The sequence below is a fragment of the Drosophila simulans genome, chromosome X (genome assembly GCF_016746395.2).
Source record: "Drosophila simulans strain w501 chromosome X, Prin_Dsim_3.1, whole genome shotgun sequence".
Classification (NCBI taxonomy): Eukaryota; Metazoa; Arthropoda; class Insecta; order Diptera; family Drosophilidae; genus Drosophila; species Drosophila simulans.
In genome coordinates, this window is record NC_052525.2 from 12,289,771 (window position 1) to 12,314,447 (window position 24,677).

The 24,677-nt window shown below is 41.7% G+C and overlaps 1 protein-coding gene across 1 annotated transcript in view; it reads right to left on the reverse strand.

Moving 5' to 3' along the window:
* The window catches only part of LOC6725898 (high affinity cGMP-specific 3',5'-cyclic phosphodiesterase 9A), a 44,602-nt gene extending 20,968 nt beyond the window's left edge, over positions 1-23,634 (reverse strand). The window contains exons 1-2 of the mRNA XM_039296970.2: positions 21,726-23,634; positions 4,274-4,599 (exon numbers count right to left, since the gene is read on the reverse strand). Of these exons, the coding sequence (XP_039152904.1) occupies positions 4,274-4,599; positions 21,726-23,634 (2,235 nt within the window). The remainder of the gene's footprint in view (positions 1-4,273; positions 4,600-21,725) is intronic.
* Positions 23,635-24,677: the final 1,043 nt, after the last annotated feature.

Here is a 24,677-nt window from a genome sequence, read left to right on the forward strand (position 1 = left end):
ATGCGAAAGATTTTTTTTTTCGCAAGGGAGTTAGAAATACCTACTACTGAAATGGGATGTGCAAGTGTGCAACAATATCATTTGTTTACCGAAGACAGATGCATTTTGATTTTCTTTACTTATATAGATAATATACTTATAGATAGATATTATACTTATATATACTATACTTATAGATATTATACTTATAGAAACTATACTATAGATACTACACTTATTGATACTTTTTGAACAGATAATAGTTTGTTTATCATTGTGGATTTTGGCCTTCATATGTATAATATCTAGTACTTTTCTTCTGATTGATAGGGTAACTCGCAGTCGCATCAATGCATTCTGGACCTGCCTGTCCTTTTGGAGCTGCAAACTCGTTGGCTGCAAATGAAGATGACTGGGCGACGGGCGACGCAGACCCTCAAGGAATTTCAACAGCGTTCAATTGAAGCTCTTCGAAATGCGAAAGCAGCGCAAACTTTACTCAGCTCTTTGCACTAAAGTTGCCAAAGGGGGTGCTGCCCCATCCGATGATGGGGTTGGGTGGCCAAAGAGGTGAGACTTTGGGGTCTCTGGTCGTAAAAGTTGTTGCACAACTTTCGCCGCCATTGCGTTTACTTTGGCATTAAGTGCGAGTGAAAGGGGCCGGGGAACCAAATTGAGAAAGAGCCAGGGCTATGCGATATACACATATATATAGATATATATGCATATATATATAGAGTATATATGTATGGAAGGATATGGTGTGAAAAGAAAATCTCTCTGGGAGACAAAACGTGGGCGCAGGGGGTGCTATAAATTTATGCAAATGCAAATGCTGTTTGCGTTTCGAATTTCGCAAGTTTATCTAAATTCATTGTCAACAAACAGACGCAGACAACTAACAACCCACTCAAACCGCCCTGCCTGCAACACAACACCCCCCACCCCCCCAAAGCCGCCCACTCTCAAGGGTGATGCATTTTCTGCTTGTTGGCAAACTTTTCAGCGGACAAAAATACACCAAGGAAATCAACTGCAGCGTCAGATGAAAAGTGCAGCCAATGGAAATTAGTCAAAGTGTTCGGTCACGCCCCCAACCTGCCACCCGCCCCTGCGGGAAAATGGGGGCAGCGAAAAAGAAAACAAGGAAAAATAAAAGAGGACAAGCCGCCAGTCGCTTTTCGGCGGCTTCGGTTCAATAATTTAAATTTACGCTCTTGCCGCTGCCTTAATGCTCAGTTTTTGTTCGCCTGTTTGCAGTTGGGGCGAAAGCCGCTTAACGGCTTGACTGTCATGTCCTGCAAACGGCTTTTAGGTCCTCGCACGCACACACACACACGCCAAATCACACACATACACCAGCACATGCCCCTAACAAGCACTTATGTACAGCAGCGGCAAGTACTAAAACTCAACAATTACCCTAAAAACCAATCGAACCAAAGCCTAGTAAAAACTTCAAATAAAAATCCAGATTTTGGCATTTAATTGCAGCATGATTTTAGATATTTAAAATAAATTTTAGATGGTTTTTATTAAGATATATCAACATATTAACTGAAGTTCGCAATTATATGGCAAGTGTAAAAATAAGCATATTGATATTGATATTATTCGTTATTGTTGGTCAGGACAGTGCTATTTTTGCGACCGCAGCTGTGCTGCTGGCCAAAACCCGCCTATGCAAATGGGCGTCCCCATTGAATTGTAAAATACGCAACAGCGCAATATGGATCGTTGGAAAGCTATAAAAATGGATAGGGTGTTTGGGCAACGGAAAGGGTATAAACGCTGACCCGTAGTTCGAAATTCAAACATTCTGCAATCGATTCATATGCCATATTTAAAAAGGATTTTTGCCAAAGCTGAAAATGCCAAAGGCTTTTGCATTCCCACACACACACTTACAATTATTAGTCGCAGCTTTTCGATTTAAATCCCAAATGGGGGAAAAAAGAAGTGCAACTTTTTGTAAAAACCAATAAAGGTTTATGATTTTAATAGGATTCGATGACCACAAAAGAAATTATTCACTCTGCTGGTTTTATTACGAAATAAACAAAGCCGATTTCGTCACAAAAGCTTTTATGAACATGCTAGAAATATGAACATATTTAGAAATTAAAAATAAAATGTAACAAAAAATTTAATTACGCCCAAAAGTTTAATTCGTCCTCATCAATTGGCTAGTTTTTCGTGACTGCGGCTATTTCCTTGCAAGTGTCCTTCGGCCGGTGCAATACCGTTACGCGGCCAGGACAATCATAAAAATCATAAAAATAGTGCACACAGGTGGGGCGCAGGTGAGTTGGCCACCGATGACGAGGACGATGACAATGGGCGCCCCCATGTTTGTTGTTTGTGTTTGTTTGCGTGGCCATGGTTTTGTTTTTTTTTGTTTTTTTGTTTTTTCATATTCCTGTGTTGCTTTTTTGTTTTTGTCTGGCACATAATGCGGTTTATGGCAAACATATTTAACAGCAACAACGGCAGAAAAATAATAATGCGATTGTCATAGTTGCGCTTGTGGCAGCAATTTTGCAATGGGGCAACCGTGCGTATACTTGATGCCTCGACTATCTGACTTTCTGTCGTCCTTTTGTCCTCGTTTTTTCCCCATATTGTTGACTTCAACTTGCAGTCTACCGTTGCTGCCACGCCCACTCACCCCCATCTCCCCCTTTACCTGCCCGCCCTTGACCTGTTAGTCTTTGTTGCCTGGAAAAATAATTTATTAAAGTTTTCGTTTCGCTTTTCAGGTTGTTGTGTTTTTTTGTATGCGCTATATATATGTATGTGTCTTTGTCTTAGTTCCTTAAAAAGTTACTGCTACAGTGGATATCGACTAAGTGCGACGCTTAATGGCAAAGTTTGCCATTGAAATAAGCTTGCAGTGACAATGCATCTTAATTTATTTCAGCTTCTATTTATGTTACACAAGAAATGAAATGAGACCCTTAAAAGAAAAGGCAAATAGAACTGCATTATAATGATGATAGAGTAGCGAATATGATATATCCTATACTAGAATCGAAAAAAGATGGTTTTGAAATACTAAACTACCATGCTGATATATTATTCAGCTTATGTAATGCATATTCTTGTGGGTTATGCTTATACTGGTAATAGGGTATGTATTTCTGGGTAAGTAAAATGAAAGGAGCTCGCTGCAAGAGATGCAACAACACCCGGCAACTTTCATTTGCCAAAAATGTAGGTTACAAAAAAATATGTTCCGCTGGCACTTGAGCAGCCAAGTGGGTCGCTGTTCTAAGTGCTCAGTTGGGTTTTTTTTTGTTTTTTGTTGGGGTGGAAATGGGTGGTTTTCGGGGGTCTGTTTTTTTCTTATTTTTTTTTACAATACTGGGTGAGTGACCAGTCACTCGGTCTTGCCTTTTCCACTCGCCCCCTCTCGCCTTGCCACACGGGCTTTTCCTTTTAAAAGAGAAACAAATTCTTCGTATCTTTCGTATCTTGGGCGTATCTTGGCAGCTAAAAATAGGTCCTGCTCTAAGCCACATTTCGCACTCGGATACATTCACACGTACATTGTCTGTGTGTGTGTCGTGTGTGTTTGTGTCCGTGTGTGTACGTGTGTGTGCGAGCGTTTTGGGTGGATTGCCCTTTGGCGCTTTGGTTTATTTTTGCATTGCATACAACGGAGCGCCGCTCATTGTTGGCACCCACACAACGACAGAGCCACACGCACACAGACACCGGATACAGTCAGAGATACAGATATAGAAATACTTATGTGCGCCTTATAAAAATTCCCACATTATATCGATTGCAAGCTTTGTCTGTCCAACCAGACATCTATATGGAAATGTACATGCATTTATTATTATTATTCGGTGTGGAAAATATCTGCATCTATTATTTCAATACCAGCTACGCTCAAGTATTTTATTAATAATTTGCGACATGAATCGTCTCGGGGTGGTGAGAAATATTATATATTAGAACACAACTTGTATTGAGCGTGGAAAGGCCTAATGGCCTATCCGATTTCACTTCAAAGAATGTATACTAAATATACAAATATATACAAGCTTTTTATACACATATGGTTAATTTATAATCAGTGAAAACTAAAATTAGAACATAACAAGTAAGATCTTATGGTTTATAAATTATTAAATGTGAAAGATATCTAGACCGGATATTAATTCATATTTAATATTATGCAATTTAAATTATTTTCGCATTCACACTAGCTGAGTAAGGGGTATCTGATAGTCGGCGAACTCGACTATAGCATGCTCTTTTGTTTTAGATTGTATTGTTAGCTCACCATCTGGGCAACGCAGAAGCAGTGCCGAAAATTGTGGAAGGGCACCTCGTTGTAGTGCTTGTAGACCTCATAGAGCCACTCGCGCAGCGTGTCCACCGGAATGCTGAACTTCTCGATGAATCCCAGCTCGACGAACATGGTCTGCATGAGATGGATGACATCGGCATCGCTCCACTCGTAGGAATCGAAGGCCGGCAGGCGCAGGGCGGCCCTCACCTCCTCCGAGAAGGTCGTATCACAAATTTCCAGGAAGCGGCGCTTCACCTCCTGATGCTTTGGTAGACTGCTTTTACGATGCGGCGGGCCCAGCGGTCGTTTGGAGAGACCTGCGATTGAACGATTACTGATATCAGCGGGAATTTTCATTTTCTAAATGATCTTATAACGAAAAATGACTCAGCTTAGTTAGATTAGCACGAAAATGGTAGGTGAAATGTCAAAAAGTTTGTGATGTGTGGAAATTTATACGATAGGTGGGCCCTGTTCACACCATGTGTTATTTAACGATAGTGCTTCTAAGGATTTTATGTGTCATCTTTATGTTCTTGGCCACCCGCACCATGCTTTTTTGCCCCAGACAGACTTGGATACCTGTCGACCTGCTCGATGCTTCAATAAATAAATCAGGCAGTCGAAACAGGAAATACAGTCTAACGAATCGAGCCATGGCAATTTGGATTATTGCAAATAAAGCGGTGGAGCAGGAGCAGGAGCAGCCAGAATCCAAGTCCAGATCCAAATCCAAATCAAAATCCACTTGCCGGACTCGAATATGAACGGAAATACATTGGCCTGGTCTAAACCGGTGGCACAGCTTCCTTTTCTCCCTTTTTTTATTCCTCTTTCTGAGGTTGGGCAGTCTTCTTTTTTTTCCCCCCCCCGTTTTTTGTTTTTATTTCAACGCCATAGGCGGGAAATTAAATTTTCAATCGGTGGCACGCTTCAATGGCTGAAAATGAAGCACCGACCGAGCTGTGGACCTGTGCCAGATAGTTCGCCTCCATCAGGCGGAAGCTGCCACGCCCCCACCATCCTTTGCAGCCAACGGCCTCCGGCCAGGTGCGATCCAGGAAAAGTTGAAATGCTTTGCCTCAATTTAGCTTGCAAATGAATCAAAACATTTTATGATTGCGGCCCACCCTCGAGAGGGAAATGAACTAGCCTTCATGTTTTCGGCGCCTAATGAAGTTCGGCCAGCAGTCCTTTTTTATGCTTTTCTTTTTCCCCCAATGGAGGCCACAACTAGGCTAGTGGTTGTATCGAAATTGTGGCAAAGTACCTGTATACATATTAATGAGTCCATTCACAATTACCCTAATATTTATATTTAAAGCCAAAGGCATCTACATGCACATGAAATCCGCTTTAAGCTTTTTAGGCTTGTCTAACGTACAATTTGAATTTATTGGGAATTTGGCATGGCGTTCCAGAGTGATTTCGGAATTGCTTCCCTTCCATCGGACGACAAAGGAGAGTCCCCATCAAAGGACATTCCTGGCCGGCCCCTTTCATTTGTCGCATTTCCAATTTCGAGGGCCAGTCCAGGTCCATCATGGACCAGGGTTTATACACATAGATCGGTTTTTTGGGACAAGGGACCTCAACTTCCTGCCTACTTTCGAGCGACTTTTCCAGTGAAGGGCGAGCGAAATGCGGGGGCATGAGGGCCAGAATTTGCAAAGATCTCATTGTAATGAGAGCTGACTTTTCCGACAGTTTTCCTACCGTTTCGGGAGCCGGAGGTTTTTCCTCTATTCGTTTTCACCCACATCACAAGCGGTGCCACTTTTCGAAATTTGATTAAAACGGTTCCCTTTGAAGTGCAACCCCCTCCACTCACACACAGATACTACGTCTCTCGCACACACACACACACACACACACACAATCACATAGAGACGGCAGGGCACAAAGTAGTGGCTGTGCCACGCCCCCGCCGCTGAAGACCGCCCACATGTGCTGCAAGCCAAACACTTTGCGGGCAACGGTTATAATTAATTTACTGCCACTTACAATTTTTAATTAAGCCGCCGTCGCGTTTCTGATATGCTGTATGTATAGACCAAGGACACTGCGAGAAAAGAGGGTATACCAAATGCCTCAAAAATTCTATAAATATTATTAATATAACTGATAATACTTTATATTTGTAGATAGTATTTTTGGTAAATCCAAACTAGCATTGAAACTAGTTAAAAAAGTAATCAGACCATTTATTTTCGCAGTACCCTTTCTGTTTGTCCGCCTTTCTATTTGCACACGCTTATTGCCCGCCCCCATAAAAAGAGAAAGTGGAAGAAAGTGGCTAGTGGAAAGGGGGGGTGGTGGTGTTGAATCTGCGAAGGGGTAATGAAAGGTTGCTTCGTTATTAACTGACAGATTGATTTACAATGAGGCTGGGGGTCAGGGTAATAGATGGATAGTGAAACTCCGTCTGCAGACGATAATTACACACGATGAGCGGTGATTCGGGCGGAAAATTCAGCTGGGGAAAATGCTGCTGACGGGGATGAGCAATGGGCGATAAAAACAAAAACCAAAAACCAAAAAACATGACTGATTGTGAGCGAGTGTAATGGGAGATTTGACTGGTAATTTAATCGGCTAATTGGCGCTTCTGCTCGGCAGCTAATTGCGAACTTTCAAGGACTCATAAACAGCTAATACGTAAAAGGACGATGGGGTAATACAAAAAAAAAAAGAAGAGATAATGAAACGCATATGTGATAAGATTAAAGTATATTTATATAGCAGCATAGATGCTGCGATAACAAAGAAGAAATTTATCGATTGAATTTAATATTTGTTGTCTGATTGCATTGGAAAATGACAAATATGGCTGGCAATTTTTGTATTTAAACGTCTATTTATGAAAATCTTCTGCTGGCTCAGAAGAAAAAACGAAATAAAGCACTACCCGTTCTGTTTGTGCAGGATGTGAAATTAAATTAAAAAATTTTCTTTCCATATCCGGCACACTTTGCGTACATCCATTCGGCATTCGCAAGGGCAGGTGACAGGTTGATCGATGAGTTCTGCCAGAGACTTATACCCAAATCCTTCGTGCCGGAAAAGGAGTGTCTTTCAATGCAACTTTGATGCATCGGAGGAATATGCAAGTGTGTATGAATTTGGAAATGTCACTGGGCTTTCCCTCTTATTTCCTCGCATATTTCCTTTCGCATTTTCCGGCAGTGCGACAGAGTGTCGCAGATGCAAATATATAAGCTGTCAATTATATTTCCTTATATTTCCCACGCTCGCAATGGCACTCGTAAAATCAATGATTGATGGCCATGTGACAATCAGACAAAGAGTAATGCATATTGATAGTTCTGGCCAATTTGCAATTGATTAGCAATCAAAGTAATTGTGGCAAGTGCAAGGCAAATTGCAGCAAATTCTGTGTGGCAAGAAACTCTCCCGTGTTTGGTTGTTTTTTCTTCTGCTCTTGCAACAGTTTCGTTTGCCAATTTGCTGGCAGGACACACACCGCACAGCACGGAGGACGACTATTTGATAAATGAACTCGATATTTTGTGCCGGGCCGAGTCGGGCAATAAAATTTGCTGCCAAATATTGCAATTGTTGCAGTGGCTGGGTGGCGCTGCTCGTCCTTTGGTCCTTGCCTGTTCTCACATTGCGCATACGCCATGTGGCAGCTGCACTCAGTTTCGTTGGGGACCGGACCTTCCTACCTCTTGATGGCCATTTATCAGACTGACGCTCCACTTGCCACCCACTTTTACCCACAAAAAAAAAAACAGCAGCCACTGGCAGTTTGGTCAAGTGACGCACATTCTCCTGGCCTGGGCCCATAATTCAATTGTTTTTACTTGGCTGCGGCCTTCGATCGGCTCAGTTTCTCATCGGCGGCGGAGTTCAGCATTCAGTATTCAGCATTTTTCACCCCTTCATCGCCAGCCAGCCAATTGGCAATTGATTTTCATGGCGAACGTTAAGCGAAGCGACAGTTTGAATTATGCTTTGATGCATAATCGATGCCACATCTGACAGTCGAGCGATGCTGAGTGGCCCAAAAATAACAAAACTGTCATCGGGAAAATGCCGGGAAAACGGGTTGCAAGCTAAGGAAATGTCCAGGTGAAAATGCATCGCATGAATTCATAATGAACACTGGACGTTACGTATTTCCGTGAACCTAATAAATATTCAATTTGATGCGAATGAAATTAGATGGCAGTCGGCAAGCAATGTGCATATGATTGAATATGATTCTTGTGTTGGCCAAATTTAAGGTAGTTCGTTTCGCTTTGAAGTCACTCAATTCATGCACGAAATGTGCTTCATATTTAATGTGCTGGCTTGGCTATTGCAATTTATCATAAATTGGCCACATTTTTACGTAACTATGCTTTAGTGTTCTTTTTTTTTAATAAACTACGTAATATGTTAAACAATTTCCACTTCAATGCATTTCAGAATGCTCAACAAGCACACACTTCTAAATGATTCACACCTAAGATAGTTAACTTGCTAGCAAATTCCAAAATGTCAAGGGCTAAATTCAATTGGCAAAACAAACAGAGCATATTATAAATCAATGCCCCCGACTTTCACTTTCACCGTCTGCCATTAATTATGTAACTATGTGGGGGGATAATTTCACGCCTGGCAGTAGGCAATAAAATATGAGTATAGCCCACCATTCTTGATAGAATATTAAAAGTGAAAAAAAGGGCAGAAAAAAAGGCACAAATGCGGCTGTTGATTATGGCCGCATTATGTGTACAAGCTGTCGTATCAAATGTTCCTTTTTTTCCCTCAGTTCATGTTTTTTTTTTCTGTTTTTTTTTTGCCCTTAGGTTTTCCTAGTGTCCTTTGTCCGATGTCCCTGGTCCTTTGGCCCCTTTTTGTCGCCGCGCTGCTTAGCCTAATGACCCCCGCTGCGTTGTCTAATTAATTAATGGATTGTAATTAATTATTTAACACAATGCTCCCGGAGTCGTGCCGTACGTGTTCTGCAAGTCCCATTTTTATGGGAAGTTCTTCTATCAGGACGCCCATTCAATATGCATGTTAAACGCACAACAAATGACAAATTTTGCCCACAATGCGACACGTCAACGATCCATGGAGCACAAAATGTGTGGGCGGTGTTTTCGAGAAAGGAGGAGGCGGGGCAATGTCAAGAAACAGATTAGGAGGATGCAAATAAAGAGTGGGAGATTAATGAGTAGAGTGTCGCCCTTTTCCCCTGGTAGCTTCTATACACATTTATTCGCAGATATATACACAGATATATATATACTCCCTGGAATTACTAAGCGCGAAATAATTAACTGAAAAGGAGCAACCACCAGTGAATTACACTTCTCCACTTCGCTATCTGTAATCGCCGAGCATTAATGATTGTTCCTTTTTCAATTACTTATTTAGTCGCCCATTTCTTGTATGTAACTCAACATTGAAAAATGTTAATAAATAAGTTGAGAAACTGCTAGTATAGTTAATTATTTCCAAGTGCTATTGAACTTTGCTCTCCTTAATATAACATATTAATTACTTAGTATGCATTGTTTTGATTCAATCGATTTAATATAAACATTTGGTTATATTATTGCTATTTTTAACTATCGAATAGAGAGAATGTCCATCTGATTGGCGCCTATGCACGTATTGATTTTCCACTAATGGTGATCAATATGTTTGCTTTTCCTGCCAGCAAACACTTGAATACGTATGGGAAATAAATCAGAGCGCACGCATGATACATGAGTGGGATATACACTCGCATAACTGTGGCTTAAAGGCCATGTTGCTCGGTTATGGCCGAAGACAAGTTTCAATTAGGGGCTCTCACTGAAATACACACACACAGACACACCACACACACACACACATGTGAAAATGGGAGACTGTGGGAAATTGGGAGGGAAAACCATGAAATTGGCAATCGTAGTTGGCTGCTGATTCGTTTCCTTTTTACCCTCGTTTCAGACGTGCATATTTCCTACTTCTCCTCCTCCTTCTCCTCCTTCTTCATCATCACCAGCTGCTGTTTGTCCATCAATTTGGATCACCTGTCTTACGGGTGTGCATGTATGCACATTTGAGAGTGCCTCATGTGTGTGTGTGTGTGCGTTGCCCGAAATTCAATGCAATTGAGATGTTTTTTCTGTTCTGCTCAACCTGATTTTGTCAAAGTTTTGGTATTTATTTCCTACCATTTGCACTAATTATTTGTATATAATTTATTAATTTTAGTGCACAAAATTGAGTTTCATTTGAAAGTACTTTAAACATATTGCTTTCTTTTGCATTCCACAAATTCGCTTAATTACTTGTATCGTTTAATTTTGTTGGTCTTCATTGGAGTAGGGTATTCAATGATTCGACTACTTGCCAACACTCCCATTCGCCGGCTATTCGAACCACAAACGGTTTTAATGGTCCAACCGCAGCCGAAATGGGTTTGCAGGCAGCAGCGAATTGGCAATGGATTGTCGCATGCAACGTGTCGTATGCGTAATGCGCCTCGCAATTCCACGCAACACGCAACGAAAATGCAACTGCAAATAGAGCGGACTACTCATGGCGCAATCATAACTGCTAATGCAAGGCGATAGCAACCAAGGGGAGTGTGATTAGAGCAGGGGGGTTGGGGGGTCTATAAATAAATACCACAAATATACTACACAGCCACCAAAATGGTTGGGCCAAATGTGGCCTATAAATAGCCAAACGGCTAAGGGTTTTATGCAGACCAATGCCATTTCGAAACCAAACTCTCCACTTTGTTGATAATTACCATGACAATGATGATGATGAATGATGACGATAACGATGACGATGACGATGATAATGATGATGATGATGACAATTACAACCGTGATGATGGCGAATCATCGGATTGAACGACATTAGCTTGGCCAACAAACAAATAAACAACAAATTGACCAAGCCGGCAGCACCAACATCAGATATTAATTACACGTCAACGGAGGTCAATTAAAAATTTGTGGCCGATTAAATGGGTGACACGGGGCGAGTTCACGACATGGCATGGCTATACATACGTATGGGTATTTGTATAAGTATATGGGTATATGTATGTGCAAGGACGAAGCAGGGGAGGACAGGACGAGATGCCTGGTTAAAAGGTCGACGGGCCATGGGGAGCATTGTAGGCGATTTATCGGGTAATTGGGGACAGGTCAAGCTCGAATGTGTTCTAAATGGAAAATGGGCGGGACACTAGATGGGTCGCTTCACATTAAACAAGGCGCTCGCTCATAACATGCAATTGGCCCGATAAATGATAACCAGAGCGCATCAAAATTGTATTAACGAGGCAAAAATAAAAAATGAAATTATATGGACAAGCTAAAAGTACAAATTAAAACCGTAATTTCGGATTGCATACATTTTTAGGATGGGTATGTTTGATGTTTGTATATCCAATAGATAGATATGTATCCTTGAAGTCTGAATAAGAAGTTAAATCGAAAAGGGATACCCTCATTTAACTGAAATCCTATCTTCTGTTTTTTTTTTACTCCTAACCAACACACATTTTATGCTCGAAATATTTGTGTTTCACATTCAATCGATCGAGTTTGAACTGCGCAGTGTCAATCGCATCCTTCGGATTCCTGTCGACTTTTTCCAGGATGTTTTGCATGCCTCGGTCGTTGGTTTTCTTTGTAAATATTCAATTGACTTGTGTAAATTGCTCTTGCCCGGCTAATACATTTTATATGTGTGTATCGTTATTTACTTTTCGGCTCGGTCACACACACACACACCAGCCTAAGGAGTCGAGGAATCTGAATCGAAATTGGGGAGCTATTGAGGTGCTTTCGAGTACTTTGCTCCTCTTCGACCCCAAAGAGAGTCCATCAAGTTCATGATGAAGTGCATTATAACTGATTAAATTTGCACGGTGGTTGCCGAGGTACTCACATGTACACATACTGTCTACTATACACACAAACATATATATATATACCCATACACACACAAACACTGATTGATATGTGTTTGCTCCCTTTGCCCTTGTGTGTGTTTTAAACATTTAGTGAGATTAAACGCTTTGTGCTGATTAAATGAGTTTATATGGATCGTTCAGTCGGCCAGCTTCTGCAGTTTCCCTCTCGTTTTTCCAACCAACACAAACACGCACGTACACACACACACACACTGAAACGTTTGACATTTTCCGGTTAGCCTCAGATTTTTCCCCATCTCCCCGCTATCTTTGTTGTAAATTAATAGCCTGGCGAAAATGAAGTGGCACTTGGCTTTCAATTTAAATCACTCGCAGCTCAAAAAACCATGTCAAGCTTTTCCCTTAAAAGTTTATTCAGTATTATTACACAATGAAATAGTAAATTAACATATTTAAACTTGCCCCTATAAATTCGCTTCTCTATTTATCAGGGAGAATTTAGTTATGAAACATATTTACTTTAAGCCTCTTTAATCTTTTTTCCATATAGGTAAAATTTGAAATTCTACGTTTTTGTAAATTGCTTTTGATTCCGTTGTGCGCCTTCGCGGAATTTGAAAATGTTAACTTCTAAGAATTTTCTCAAATCGAATTTAATGCAAATAAACGTGTTAGAAGTCCCCAAACGGGAACGGGGACTTTAAGATGGGGGATGTGGAATGTGGGGACCCAATTTAATTGCTTTAACTGTCAGTAAATGAATTATTGACGCTCTGCTGGGAAGTCGGTTGTGCAGTCAAGTTTTGACAGCTGTCAAAATTGCGTGTTGCGCCATCCTCGGGGGAAAAACAATTGTTTTATTAAATACTTTTCATTTTTTTTCTGCGTTTGCCAAATCCCAAAATTGTTGGGAATTCACAAAGCACGACGTCGCCAGAGGAAAGACAAAAAAATTAGCGCAAATTTGTCACCATTTCAACGGTTGAGGCAAAGTATATATGTTGGCATCTGCCATATATACTGGCATATATGTACATATATCCTTTTGTGTCTGGTTGTGTCGTCCCGTTTCGTTTCTCGGTCCGATCATCAAAGTCAATTTCCTTGTTGATTTTTGCTTATTTGCGCATCTAAATGGATTTTTATCGCAATGTTTTGCAATGTCCTTCCGGCAGCAATCAATACACATGAGGGGCGTGGCCCGGCCCTAATTTCGCCTGATTTTCGTTTGCGCATTATTATTATTACTTTTCCTGTTCGGCCTATCCGTAATTTGTATGTGCAAAAGGGCAGATGATTGGTAAATCCTTCGTCAGCAGTTAATAAAAACAAACTGGAGGTGTCGTTGGTTTGGGCTGCCAAAGCATCTCGACCAGGATGAAGAGTCAAGGATAAAGTGGCTGGCATATTCTTCTTTTTTCGTCACCCGAAGTGCTGGCACTATTTTGCTCATCTCACGTCAACAGGGCTTATACTTATCATTCTCTTTTTGGGCCAATAAGGAAATGTTATCCATGTGGGAAGAGGGATTAACCCTCAGTACTTTTTGGGAAGTGAAGTGTTTAATGGATCCAATTGTTTAAATTTGGTTTCAAAAATTAAGATTCTTTACTGTATATATCATATATCGAAGGTTTTATGTAAGTATTTTGTCCATGTTAAATTACTTAAGGTCCTATACTTGGAAATTCATCTCTAACTTAGCGATGGCCCGCCTGGCAGCATATGTTATCGATAACTTCGATGTGCTAACAATCATCTGCGTATTGTTGCCGCCTTTCACCTTTGGCACTTTCTCCCACCTGCCCGTGTGTGTGTGTGCGTGTGTGCTTCTGTTTGCGTATGCACGGTAATTGGCAACGTATTGACTTGCCCTCTGGCTGTCGAAAAGGGGGCGTTAGGGGGTCATAGGGCGTGGCAGCGCAGCAGTAAATTAAAAAAAAAAAATACATAAGCCACACAACGAACTCTTGAATTTCGTTGGGTTTACATTTCTTTCCCTGCCTTTTCCGATTTTCCGCGCTTCTGGTGCAGAAATTGGAAAAAAAAGATTGAAAATACAATGCCCAGGAAAACACATGCACACACACACACACAAACGTGGAAAATGCCAGTGGCTTAAAAAACTGAAAAAAAAATTAAATTTGACTTCTCATCGTTTGGCGTTATTGCAATTGATTTCTTTCGCCCGTTTTGCCTTGCAAATGAATAAAAACGGAATAAAAACCAAGCTGGTTAATTAATGAAAGTTGAAACTCAAATTATAATTTAGATCAAGTTAATTAAGAAAAAATAATAATGGAAAGTATAATATTTTTATTATAAGCTACAGTTCTTTTAAACAGTTCCTAGCATTATTTAGCTATTGATTAAAATCTAAGTACCATAAATATAACTTCCTACGACATTTCTTTGAATCGGTTCATTTATGCATCCAAATTAATCCCGTTGAGCCCTTTGGTTGCTCAACATTCCTCAAGTTTCCCCCTTGGTTTCCTCCTTGGCTTTTTTGCTCAAAGTCTGAATAATTGGCAAGGACTTTGTTGAGCGAGACATCCAATCCAGCAGCAGCTGTGAACTTTGGAAATGGGTTTGGGGGGGCGGACAGAGGGGTGCTTTGTATTTACCCAGAGCTTTTAATTAATATACTAAAACGATTTTATTGGCTGTGTTTTTGGCGGAAGAGCAAAGAGACGAGGAAGCCCGCGAAATTTGAATTCTAAACCGAGCACCTGAAGTCGAGACCACAAACAATTTTTACCGTTGACATCTTCAAAGTGTCTAACTGGATATTTTTTCGGTGGGGGGGATTTTTATATATATATATATATTTTTTTTTTTATTTTCCATCCAGCTGGCTGAGCAAAAAACGAAAAGGAAATGGGGAAAAAAAGGAAAAGCAAACTGGCAATTGGCAGCTGCTGCGAAAAGTTTTGAAGGCTGGGTGGAAATATGTTAATTTCCACCCCGGCCAATCCATTTTATGCTCTCTTTTTACCGATTCATAATCCTTTTTGATTGATATCAATGGGAGATATTGTGTCAGCGTATTTTATTTTCTTTTTTTCTTCCCATTTTTCCATTTTTTTTTTTTTTTTTTTGAATTTTGGTGAGGAGTCAAGAGGTTGTGGATTCTGCAGATAAATAAATATAAGTGGCTGGGTGTTTTTAATTATTTACATTTACCTAGGCAACGGAAGCGAATTTCAACTTTTATTGCGGCTTTGCCTTATTGCCTTCGCTTGTTTTTGATTCCCCCCACCTTTCGTACCTATTTTTTATTCTATTTTCCCTGTCTCTGTTCTTTTTTACTTGTTGTGTTTTGAATTCCATTTCATTTGGAAGTGTGGGGCAGCCACTGGTTGCCAGGACATCGCCGGAATGGTAATTAAAATGTGTGGCTGAAATGCTGGGAAAAAAAAACGAAAAAAAGAAAAAGTGTCCCCTGCTGAATGCTCGAAAATTCCACGCTGATAAATGGAATGCTTTGAGCCACTTCCAAGTGGACTGATCTCATGACAGAGAACTGGAGTGCAGGCAAAGTTTGCATTTATCTACTGGATTCTGTGGAATGGCATTCACTTGAATTTATTGCCGTGCGGCGCAGGGCAAAGCTGGTATTTTCTTAAATTCCCGATTTATTGCTAGATATTAGCTCGCAAAGCTGGAGTTTAAAACATAAATGAAATGCAACCAAATACTACTTTATAAAATTAAATTTAATTACTCATAAATAGGCACTATATGGTATACCATACTATGATTTGTTTTTATTTATTTTGTAGGTAACTAAATATACAAGAAACTTAAATTGCAAAATAGGTATCTATGTGATTACTATACATTTTCTAAATATGTTTTTAGTTCCAGCTGCATCGCAGCTCCTTTAAAGATCCTTATTGTTTACTTTAAGCCAAAAACGAGAAAACTTTCTCTGCTGCTTCATCTGACCAACGAATATGTATCTGAGTTTGTATCTCCCATCTGAACGTGACTACATGTCAAATGTTTTAGTCCAAACATTCACACTCGCACACACACCGACGTGCATATATAGTTGCATTAAATTGGTATAAAATAAACAACACGTATAAATTACAACACCAACAACAATACGTCATGTGTGTTTATGAATAAAACAAAAACCCAAGAAAAGAACGAACGAACGAGCGAACGAAAAAAAAGCGAAATGATAATAAATAAAATTTGTTGTATGAGCCATGAGAAATGTGGCAGGTAAGAGAAAGGGACGGAACGAGCCACACTCCACATGACACGGCAATAAAAGAAAAAGAGACGGGCTGAGGGGTCGCAAACGAAAGAGAGGGGACGAGGTGCGTGCATAACATAAATACTCACTTTACGCATATTACACGGTAGAAATATTAAAAATAACTCACATTTCGGGTATGAATACACCCGTGAGTAAACTTAGGCGTTCAAATCGAACGATTGCAAGGGATTCTCAATGGAATTAGCGACAAAAGTTCGTAATAATCGAAATACTCTATTTCTAAAACTCATTTACATTTCCAAAGATTTCTACATGAAATACTATCTGTGGCGTTTTCATTAAATACTACACTCTTGAATCGAATAATGGTGAACAGAGAGCATTGTTTAACATACAAGGTGATATTTTCTGACAGAATGGCAGCTGACATTATTCAGATTAAAATATAATGCATACATTTGGTAGAAATCTGCAGGTGCCAGAATTAATTCCCTTTGTGGAATGCCAGCTGGAAAACTGACATAATTATTTATCTAGACAGTTTCGTTCGACGCACATCCTGCAAGTGGTGCAATTTTTGGCTCAAGAATAATGTCCTTGTGCGTATTTGGCTACGTATCTGTTCGTGACTCTTCCCCTTCCTTCAACTCCTTTTGTTCGTCGCTCTCCTGACGGCGTTGGCGTTATCTTTTTGGCCTTTGGGCCCTTGAATAAACCCCTTTCCCGAGGAAAAAGTTGGAAAAAGTTTGCTCATTTTTCAGGAATAATTCAAGTTAAATGCCTGTTTATCAACAGTCAAACAATGAACAATTTTTTTGTGGGGGCGACTCGCATTTTTCCACCCCAAAGAAGTTGATTTTTGTTCGGCAAGTTTAGAGCTTTTTAAGCATTTCGCGTTAACACCTGCACACACACACTCACACACACACACACACACACTCGTACACATGGCATAAACAAATGTGATATGCGTGTGTGTGCTCTAGTTTTCCGTTCTTTTCTCGCCTTCTTGCGGTCGCCGTTTTTGCTTTTTGTCGCAGCCGCCGAAATTCCCACGTTTGCCCTCTTAAGTATGCAACACTTTATTGCTCATTAAAATGATTGCTTAAACATGAGTACGCACACAAAGCAGAAGGATATGCCTGCGCTTGTGTGGGTGTATATCAAAATTTGTCACGCCCACACAGAAGTAGGTCGAAAAATAAAAAAAAAATCTATATCCGAATAAACTTGCCACGGTGATTTCAAATTTTGACATATTCCATAAAACATTGATTTGCATTTTGAAAGGCAATTTCATTCTAGGGTAACAATATAAGTTTCATATTTAGTTGGGATTATATGGAAACAAGACTTCGAGCCATTTTCGAATCAAAAACGCACTGATTGAGTTTGCAATAAATATACCCGATAAGCATTCAATTGTTTCAATTGCCTTTCAATCCCAAACGGATTAGTCTTATTGGATCTAATCAGGGGAAAGCTCAAATCGAATTGTGCCATGATTGATGGCATTTAAAGTCAATCGACTTGGCTGTAGCATGTATATCCATTGCTCTATTATGATATTGTCTGTCATCAGTTGCCTGATTTAACATGTACCCAACATGCCCAATAATCTCCGCCGTCAGTTCAGTCAAGCTGTCAATACTGCCAATATTCGTCCTCGCACTTTTCCAGGATGCGTTTGGCGATGGGAAAAAACGAAGCGGCTAATGCGCTTAATAGACAAGTCAAACGGAACTCAAGCACACTTGGATACTAACTGATTCAATTGTGCTCATTTCGTATATGCATATTGAAGATTTTAAAACCTTAAGTCTTCAGCAGACTGCAGTTTGTAAAGCTTATCATGAAATTGTTAATAGTTTATTTAGTTGTACTATAAGAGAAGCCATCAGCAACAGAATGTAACTCGAAGAAAATGGAAAACTAGAACATGTATTGCATCCACAACAGCTTTCAGACATATTTTGAAAAACTTTCGCAACTTTGCCAGTTTCATGCACAAAAGTTGTCTCCTTGCGTGCACTTTAATTTGCAATAACTACACCTTTCCTGTTCCGCCCCTGGATTTCCAGAGCCCCTCTCCCCTCCACTATGACAACTTTGTGTACCGCCTTTGCCACTTGACGACAAGCGAGTTATTATAATTAATGAGACAAGAAAAACTTTCGGGTACCGCAAAATTTTGGTCTAGTCTGGCGCAGAAATTTCAATTAGGCGACGACCTCGCCTCATTAGCATGGCGGATATACATATATCCACGTGTATGTAAAGAAAATACAGTGACACGTGCTGCGGATTGAAATAGAAATAGATTTAATTCAACCGTTTTGGTGGGCAAATATTATCCACTTGTCGAAACTCGAGAACAGCACGAATTTCACTGTCATCGCTGAAATGGGAAACCTTCGGCATTCAAAAACTGCCATTTCGAAATGTCAAGTGCAGCCAGATGACGATGGGAATGCAAACGATGATGATCCCAATGATAATGATGCAGTCCATCGTCCATCAACTGACAGGACATCATTCGCCCATTTGGTCGAATTTTGATTTGATTTCCAACTACTGAGTCCCGCTCATCTGCAGGACATCATCTTCGGGCTAGTCGTGTCCTTGGCTAGTCAATCGTTTTGATTTGACAAACACTTTATCACTTAATGTTCGCTTGTGGCAATTTATTCTTTATATACCAGTTTATCTACACACCGTTATGGGTGCACTGAACAAAATCAAGGGCAGTTGGTGTTGGTATATAAGATTTTTATAGATTCCAATCTATACACCCTGAAAGTTTTTCACCCAGTGCACTCGTATCTTGCTTTTCCTTTTTCTGCACGCAGAATCTGTCGCTTTTCCTTGGCTTTGTGGCTTCGACTGTGGCCCAGCTCTTGTTAAGTGAAACAATTGAATTGTTAACTGAACAATAAAGTATTTTATTATTTTTAGATTTTTGCTGCCAGCCCGCCAACAAGCAATCCCATTGCCATTTGCCTTTTGTCACATCTCTCTCTAGCTTTGTCCCTGGCATTTTCTGATTTCACCGACTTCTTTCCAGACTCCCAGACTTTCCCGTTCCATTGGACTGCCCCTTATCCAAGGTCTTAAGTGCCTTTTGAGTCTGATAGGGCTGATACGGCTCATGGCCATTTGGGGTGTTTTTTTTTTTCGGCGAATGTCTCGAGTAGATTTCCGACATATTTCCCGACTCCTGTTATATGTCATTTGTATTATGTTCGGCGCTTTTCATTCCACCGCCCCCGTTTTCCTGCCCTTTCGACTCTCACTTTCTGGCCGGCCTTTCTTCCTGGTTCCCCTTTGTTGCCTTTTGATTCAGTATTGCCAAAGCCATTTAGGTTTTTGAATTTATGACCATTTTGCGTTTTGTGGCTCCTTCTGAAATGCTCGGGCAATTTATGATTCCTGGCCTTTTGGCACACACCCTCTACTCAGTGTCTCGATGCTTTTGATTTACGATCCGCAAATATAGGAGGCCGGGTGCCCGAAACAGGCAAGGTGGCCAAAATGCCAGCCAATCCAGGCATCCAAAAATCAAAGTCAAGCCATTTATCTCATCGTGACAGTGTTGGGCACGCATTGAGGGTAATAAATAGTGTTGCAAAGGACAAACAACTTAAATGGACAAATAATGTTGTCCAATAGATCGAGCTAATAATCTCCGTGTTGAAATAGGCAAACTCCTAATCAGTGTTTTAAAGTCAAATATATAACCACTTGACATAAAACGTCAAGTCCAAAGAAAGAGATCAAAGATATTTCCTAGGAAAAACACACGCTTCTTGTTACCGGCTCAAAAGATTAAAGGAGCATTTGCTGTTAAATATTTTGTAAGGAGTGGGTGGAAAAATCCTAGCAACCAATTGAACGGAAGGCAATCCACAGGCGACCACGATGTGGGGTAAACATTGCGGCGTCCCGGCTCCAATTAAATTGAAATGTTTAAGATGCGACGGTGTGGAAAATGTCAGAAGGCTCCAACACTCGCATACACACACACACACAAACATTCGATGGGGAAAGCCTGCTTATAAGTATGCTAAGTGAACTGCAAGGACGAATGGCAAACAGAAGAAACTCGACGAAAATATCAAGGAAGCAGCAGCACAAAAAGCCAAGGAGAACGTGGTGTCGATACAAAGACAACTTGTAATGCCATTCAAGAAAGTTGTGATAGTTTTTGTGCCCGGGAAAATTTGTTGTATGATATAAGTGAGCTCCTAGCTTTTCATGTTTCTCTAAAGATAACATTTACCTTGCTCCTCATACTCTTTTATTTTTTAAATTTAAATTTGGAAAATGTTCAAGTGTTTCCCTAATTTCCGTGTTTCAGTGCACACCGCAGTCGCAGTTAATTTTTGCTTTATATTTCTGTATTGTCCTTTGAAAGATGCACGCTGTGCGTAAAGTGCGTATTGCCGTTAAAGACCACAGGCGTTGAAGCAATCAAGTCGCTGTGAAAAGTACGGAAACTCAGTCGAAAGTGCCACGATCTGTGTCCTTGCAAAAAGATTTCTCGTTTCACTCTCTTACTTTACGCTTTATTAATGCCCATCCATATTTTATGTTTAGTGCCGAAAAACCAATCAAATACTAATCCACCTGCAGTCATAAGATATTCATTTACGTTTTACACTGCATTTGTCTGCTCTGATTCCCTGCATCTGAATCTATGCTGGAAAATGTGCAAAATGTGGAAATGGCGAATGCATAAGCTGCCATTGAATTAAATATTTCACATCGCCAGCCAGCCGGCCGCTTTTCACCCGCACACTTTTCCGGATGGAAAAGCCAATGCCCCACCCCTAAAACGCACCCGTGGCATTTGTGCAGTGTTTTGAAATCATTTTTCCATTCCATTGTAGTTGGATTTAAATTTGTCCATTTGATTCCAACCCATTGTTGCATTTGCTCATGCCTCATTTGAGGCGATTACACACAACACAAAAAAAGGGTGGGGATGACGAGAGTGGAGAAAGCGCAAAGCGGACCGGAAGCGGAGGTGGGTGAAAGTGCTGGGCTGGCACAGGCCAAAGCACTTGACCATTTGCGCCACTTGTCAGCGAGGAATCAGACCATCAATTACATTGGTCAAATGGGTGGTCGACCAACTCTCTGAATATTGTAGTAAAATTTTAAAGGTAACTAAGCTACGATTTAATATTTATGTTGCAGTTATTCATAAGTTATCCATCATATTTATATTTATGAAGGTTTCCACTAGATGTTTCAGCTACCTGTAGCTAGGAAATATTATACATATATCGAATCGATCTACTCACATAGCCAGTTCATGCGCTCCGTGTACTCGACCTTGCGCTTGAGGTCCTTGACCAGGGCGCGAAAGTCATCGTCGTTGAAGTGGCACTGGATGATCGTGTTGTTCAGCTGCAGGATGCTGTACTCGTTGTTCCCGTTATTTCCGTTATTGCCGTTATTACCGTTATTCGATGCAACGATGGCATCTCGGGCACCGTTCAATGCATTCGTCTCGATATCTGTGGCACTGGCACGCATTTTTATACTGCCACCAATGCCACCACCGCCAACCGTAGAACTTAGTGCGGTTGCCGCTGTGGCAGCGGCATCACCATCCACATTGCTGCAGGATTTGCTCAGGATAATGGTGGCACGATTAGCTATCGAATTGGCGGCCAACAGGTGCTCACCGGCGGCGCCGCAACTGCCGCGATGGAAGGGCAGCGCCTTGCCGCAATTGTTGTTCTTCAGCGTGATGCAGTGCAGCTGATTCTGGAGGGCGGCCTGGACCGCTGAGCAATCGCTGGCCCGGCGGCGGCGCGGATTATCGCTGCCATCGGGCAGGGAGGTGGGTTGCAAGTGGATGTTGGTGGTGCCCGAGGTCGCCGGTTGTTCCACTGATGGCGTTGCTGTTGCTGCCGCTGTGGCCGCAGGATTCGACATGTTGTTGTTGTTCTGTATGCTGTTGCAATTGTTATTGTTGTTATTATTGTTGGTGATCCTCTGCTGCTGCTGCTGGTGCTGCTGATGATGATGATGTCGGATCACCGTTAGGTTGCTGCGATGATCCTGCTCCTCGTAGAACTGAATGAGCAGCTCCTCGAGCAGATTGATGTTGTTGGAGCAAAAGGACTGCGAGGCGGAGGCCGAAACCGAAACGGAACCGGAAACGGTGGCCGTGCCGCTGATGGTGGAACTGCTCGAGGACTTCCGGCGCACGGTGGCCGTTGTGGTGGTGGTCACTGCAATCGCCGGCGGTGGCTCCTCCTCAATGTCTGTTCTCTCTTGCTTTTCACTCGGATGCTCTTGCTCCTCTTCGTTATCCTCGGTATCCCCCTGATTCTGCTCCTGCTCCTCCTGCACCTGATCCTGCTCGTGATGATCGTCCTCCAGCTCACTGCTGCGACTTCTGCTGCTGACTGCCTCTAAACTGATGCTACTGCTGCCGCAGACGCAATCGATGGCCGCCAGGGGACCGGCAATTGCCGCTGTTGCCGCGGCCAAGACAATCGCCCGCTGGTGCTCCTTGCCAGGATCGAAGATCGAGTGCCGCAGCAGGATCTCCTGCAATTGGCGCCTCTGTCGGCGGGCACTGTACGGATTCACCAGCCGGAAGTCGCCGTAGTACTTGGCCAGGCAGCGCACACGCGATGCAATATAGCCGATTTTGCGCAACAATCGCTCGTCCGCCTGCTGCAGCTGCAGTTGCAAATGTTGCTGCTGCTGTTGTTGCTGCTGCTGCTGCTGGAGGTTATTGCTGCTGCGTTGCAGCAAGACCGCATTGCCGCTGCTGCTGCTGCCGCCACTTGGCGAAGTGCCTTCCTGGGCGGTCGTCTGGCAATCGATCTCGATATACTCGCACTCCTCGCTATCCTCGCTCTCCACCGGACTGCTGTCCTCGATGTCGCTGTTGCTGGCGAGCGTTGCAAGTGTGGCAAGTGTTGCTGTTGTCGCTGCCGCTGCCGCTGTTGTCGCCGTACCGCTGGCTATAACCGTTGTGGTTGTTGTGGTCGCATGGATATCGCTATCGGTGATGGTGGTCGTTATAATCGTCAGAGTCTCGAGTGTTTCCTCGTCGCTGCTGCTGGTTGTTGCAGCTGCTGCTGCTGCTGCTGCAGTTTCTGCTGCAGTTGCTGCTGTAGATGTTGCTGCTGCTGCACTGCTGCTGCCGCGTCGACTGCTACTGCTGCTGCAGCCGCTGTCTTGGTACATTTATAAGCAACCCTCGCTAACCGGTTTCTTCGACTCTGTGTTTCCTTTTTCGGCTGCTGCTGCTCTTGATTTTTCCAGCGTTTTCCCGGCTTTTCCCGACTTTTCTTCTCTGCCCTCGGTTGTCTTAATTGTTACGGCCAGCGATTACTTTTATATTTCTTCCCTATCCGTATTTGATTTGCTGCATAAATTAATTTTCACTTAAAGAACGGGGGTTTTGCGTGAACTTCTTTTTTTTTTTGTAACGTATTTTTTACGAGGCTGGCGCCGTTTTTATGACCATTGCTTCCCTTTGTTACTTGCAATTTGTTTTTTGATGTTTATGCCACGCCAGCAAAGTTATGCAAATTTCCGCCGCTCCCCCGGCGCCCTAAAATCGCGTATACGTATCGCGCATACGCTCCGTATTCCGGCTGTACTCCTGACTGAAAATCAAATCAATTCAGTGGAAAAGTTGCCGCCACTCGCATTTTTTTTGGCATGTCAACCGATTCGCCCTTTGCTATTTTTTTTTTTTTAGCTCCTTTAGCCTTTTGCAGCTCGTGTTCTCCGTTGTCATTTGTGTTTTACATTTTATTGTGTTTTAATTTGCATTATTCAGCCGTTTGTCCTGCGCTTCCACTTCCTCTTTCCCTTTTCCTTTCGGGCGTCACTTCCGTTTCCGTTTGTGAGCGCTGGCAAATCTGCAAGGAAAACAATAAGGGTAGGTCTATGAGTCTCCAGCAGGAATTAAGTCAGGGAATATATCTAATGGCCCAGATGGAATGTGTTTCCCATGACATTGCAAAAACTTATCGACATATAACGGCGCTCATTTAAAAAGATTTTGGGAACAGAACTGCTTACATTAATTATCTCTTGAGAAAGATGTGTTGTATTTAGGCAAAATATATAAAAAGTCAGTTAAAAATAATAAAACATTTAAGTGCTAAGTGCTAATAAAGCATTGAAGTGCTAGGTATCCTAAATAATCAATTAATTGGCCATATCATTGCAAATTATGGCCCCAATATGGAATGCCATTTTTTGCAAATTTTGATGAT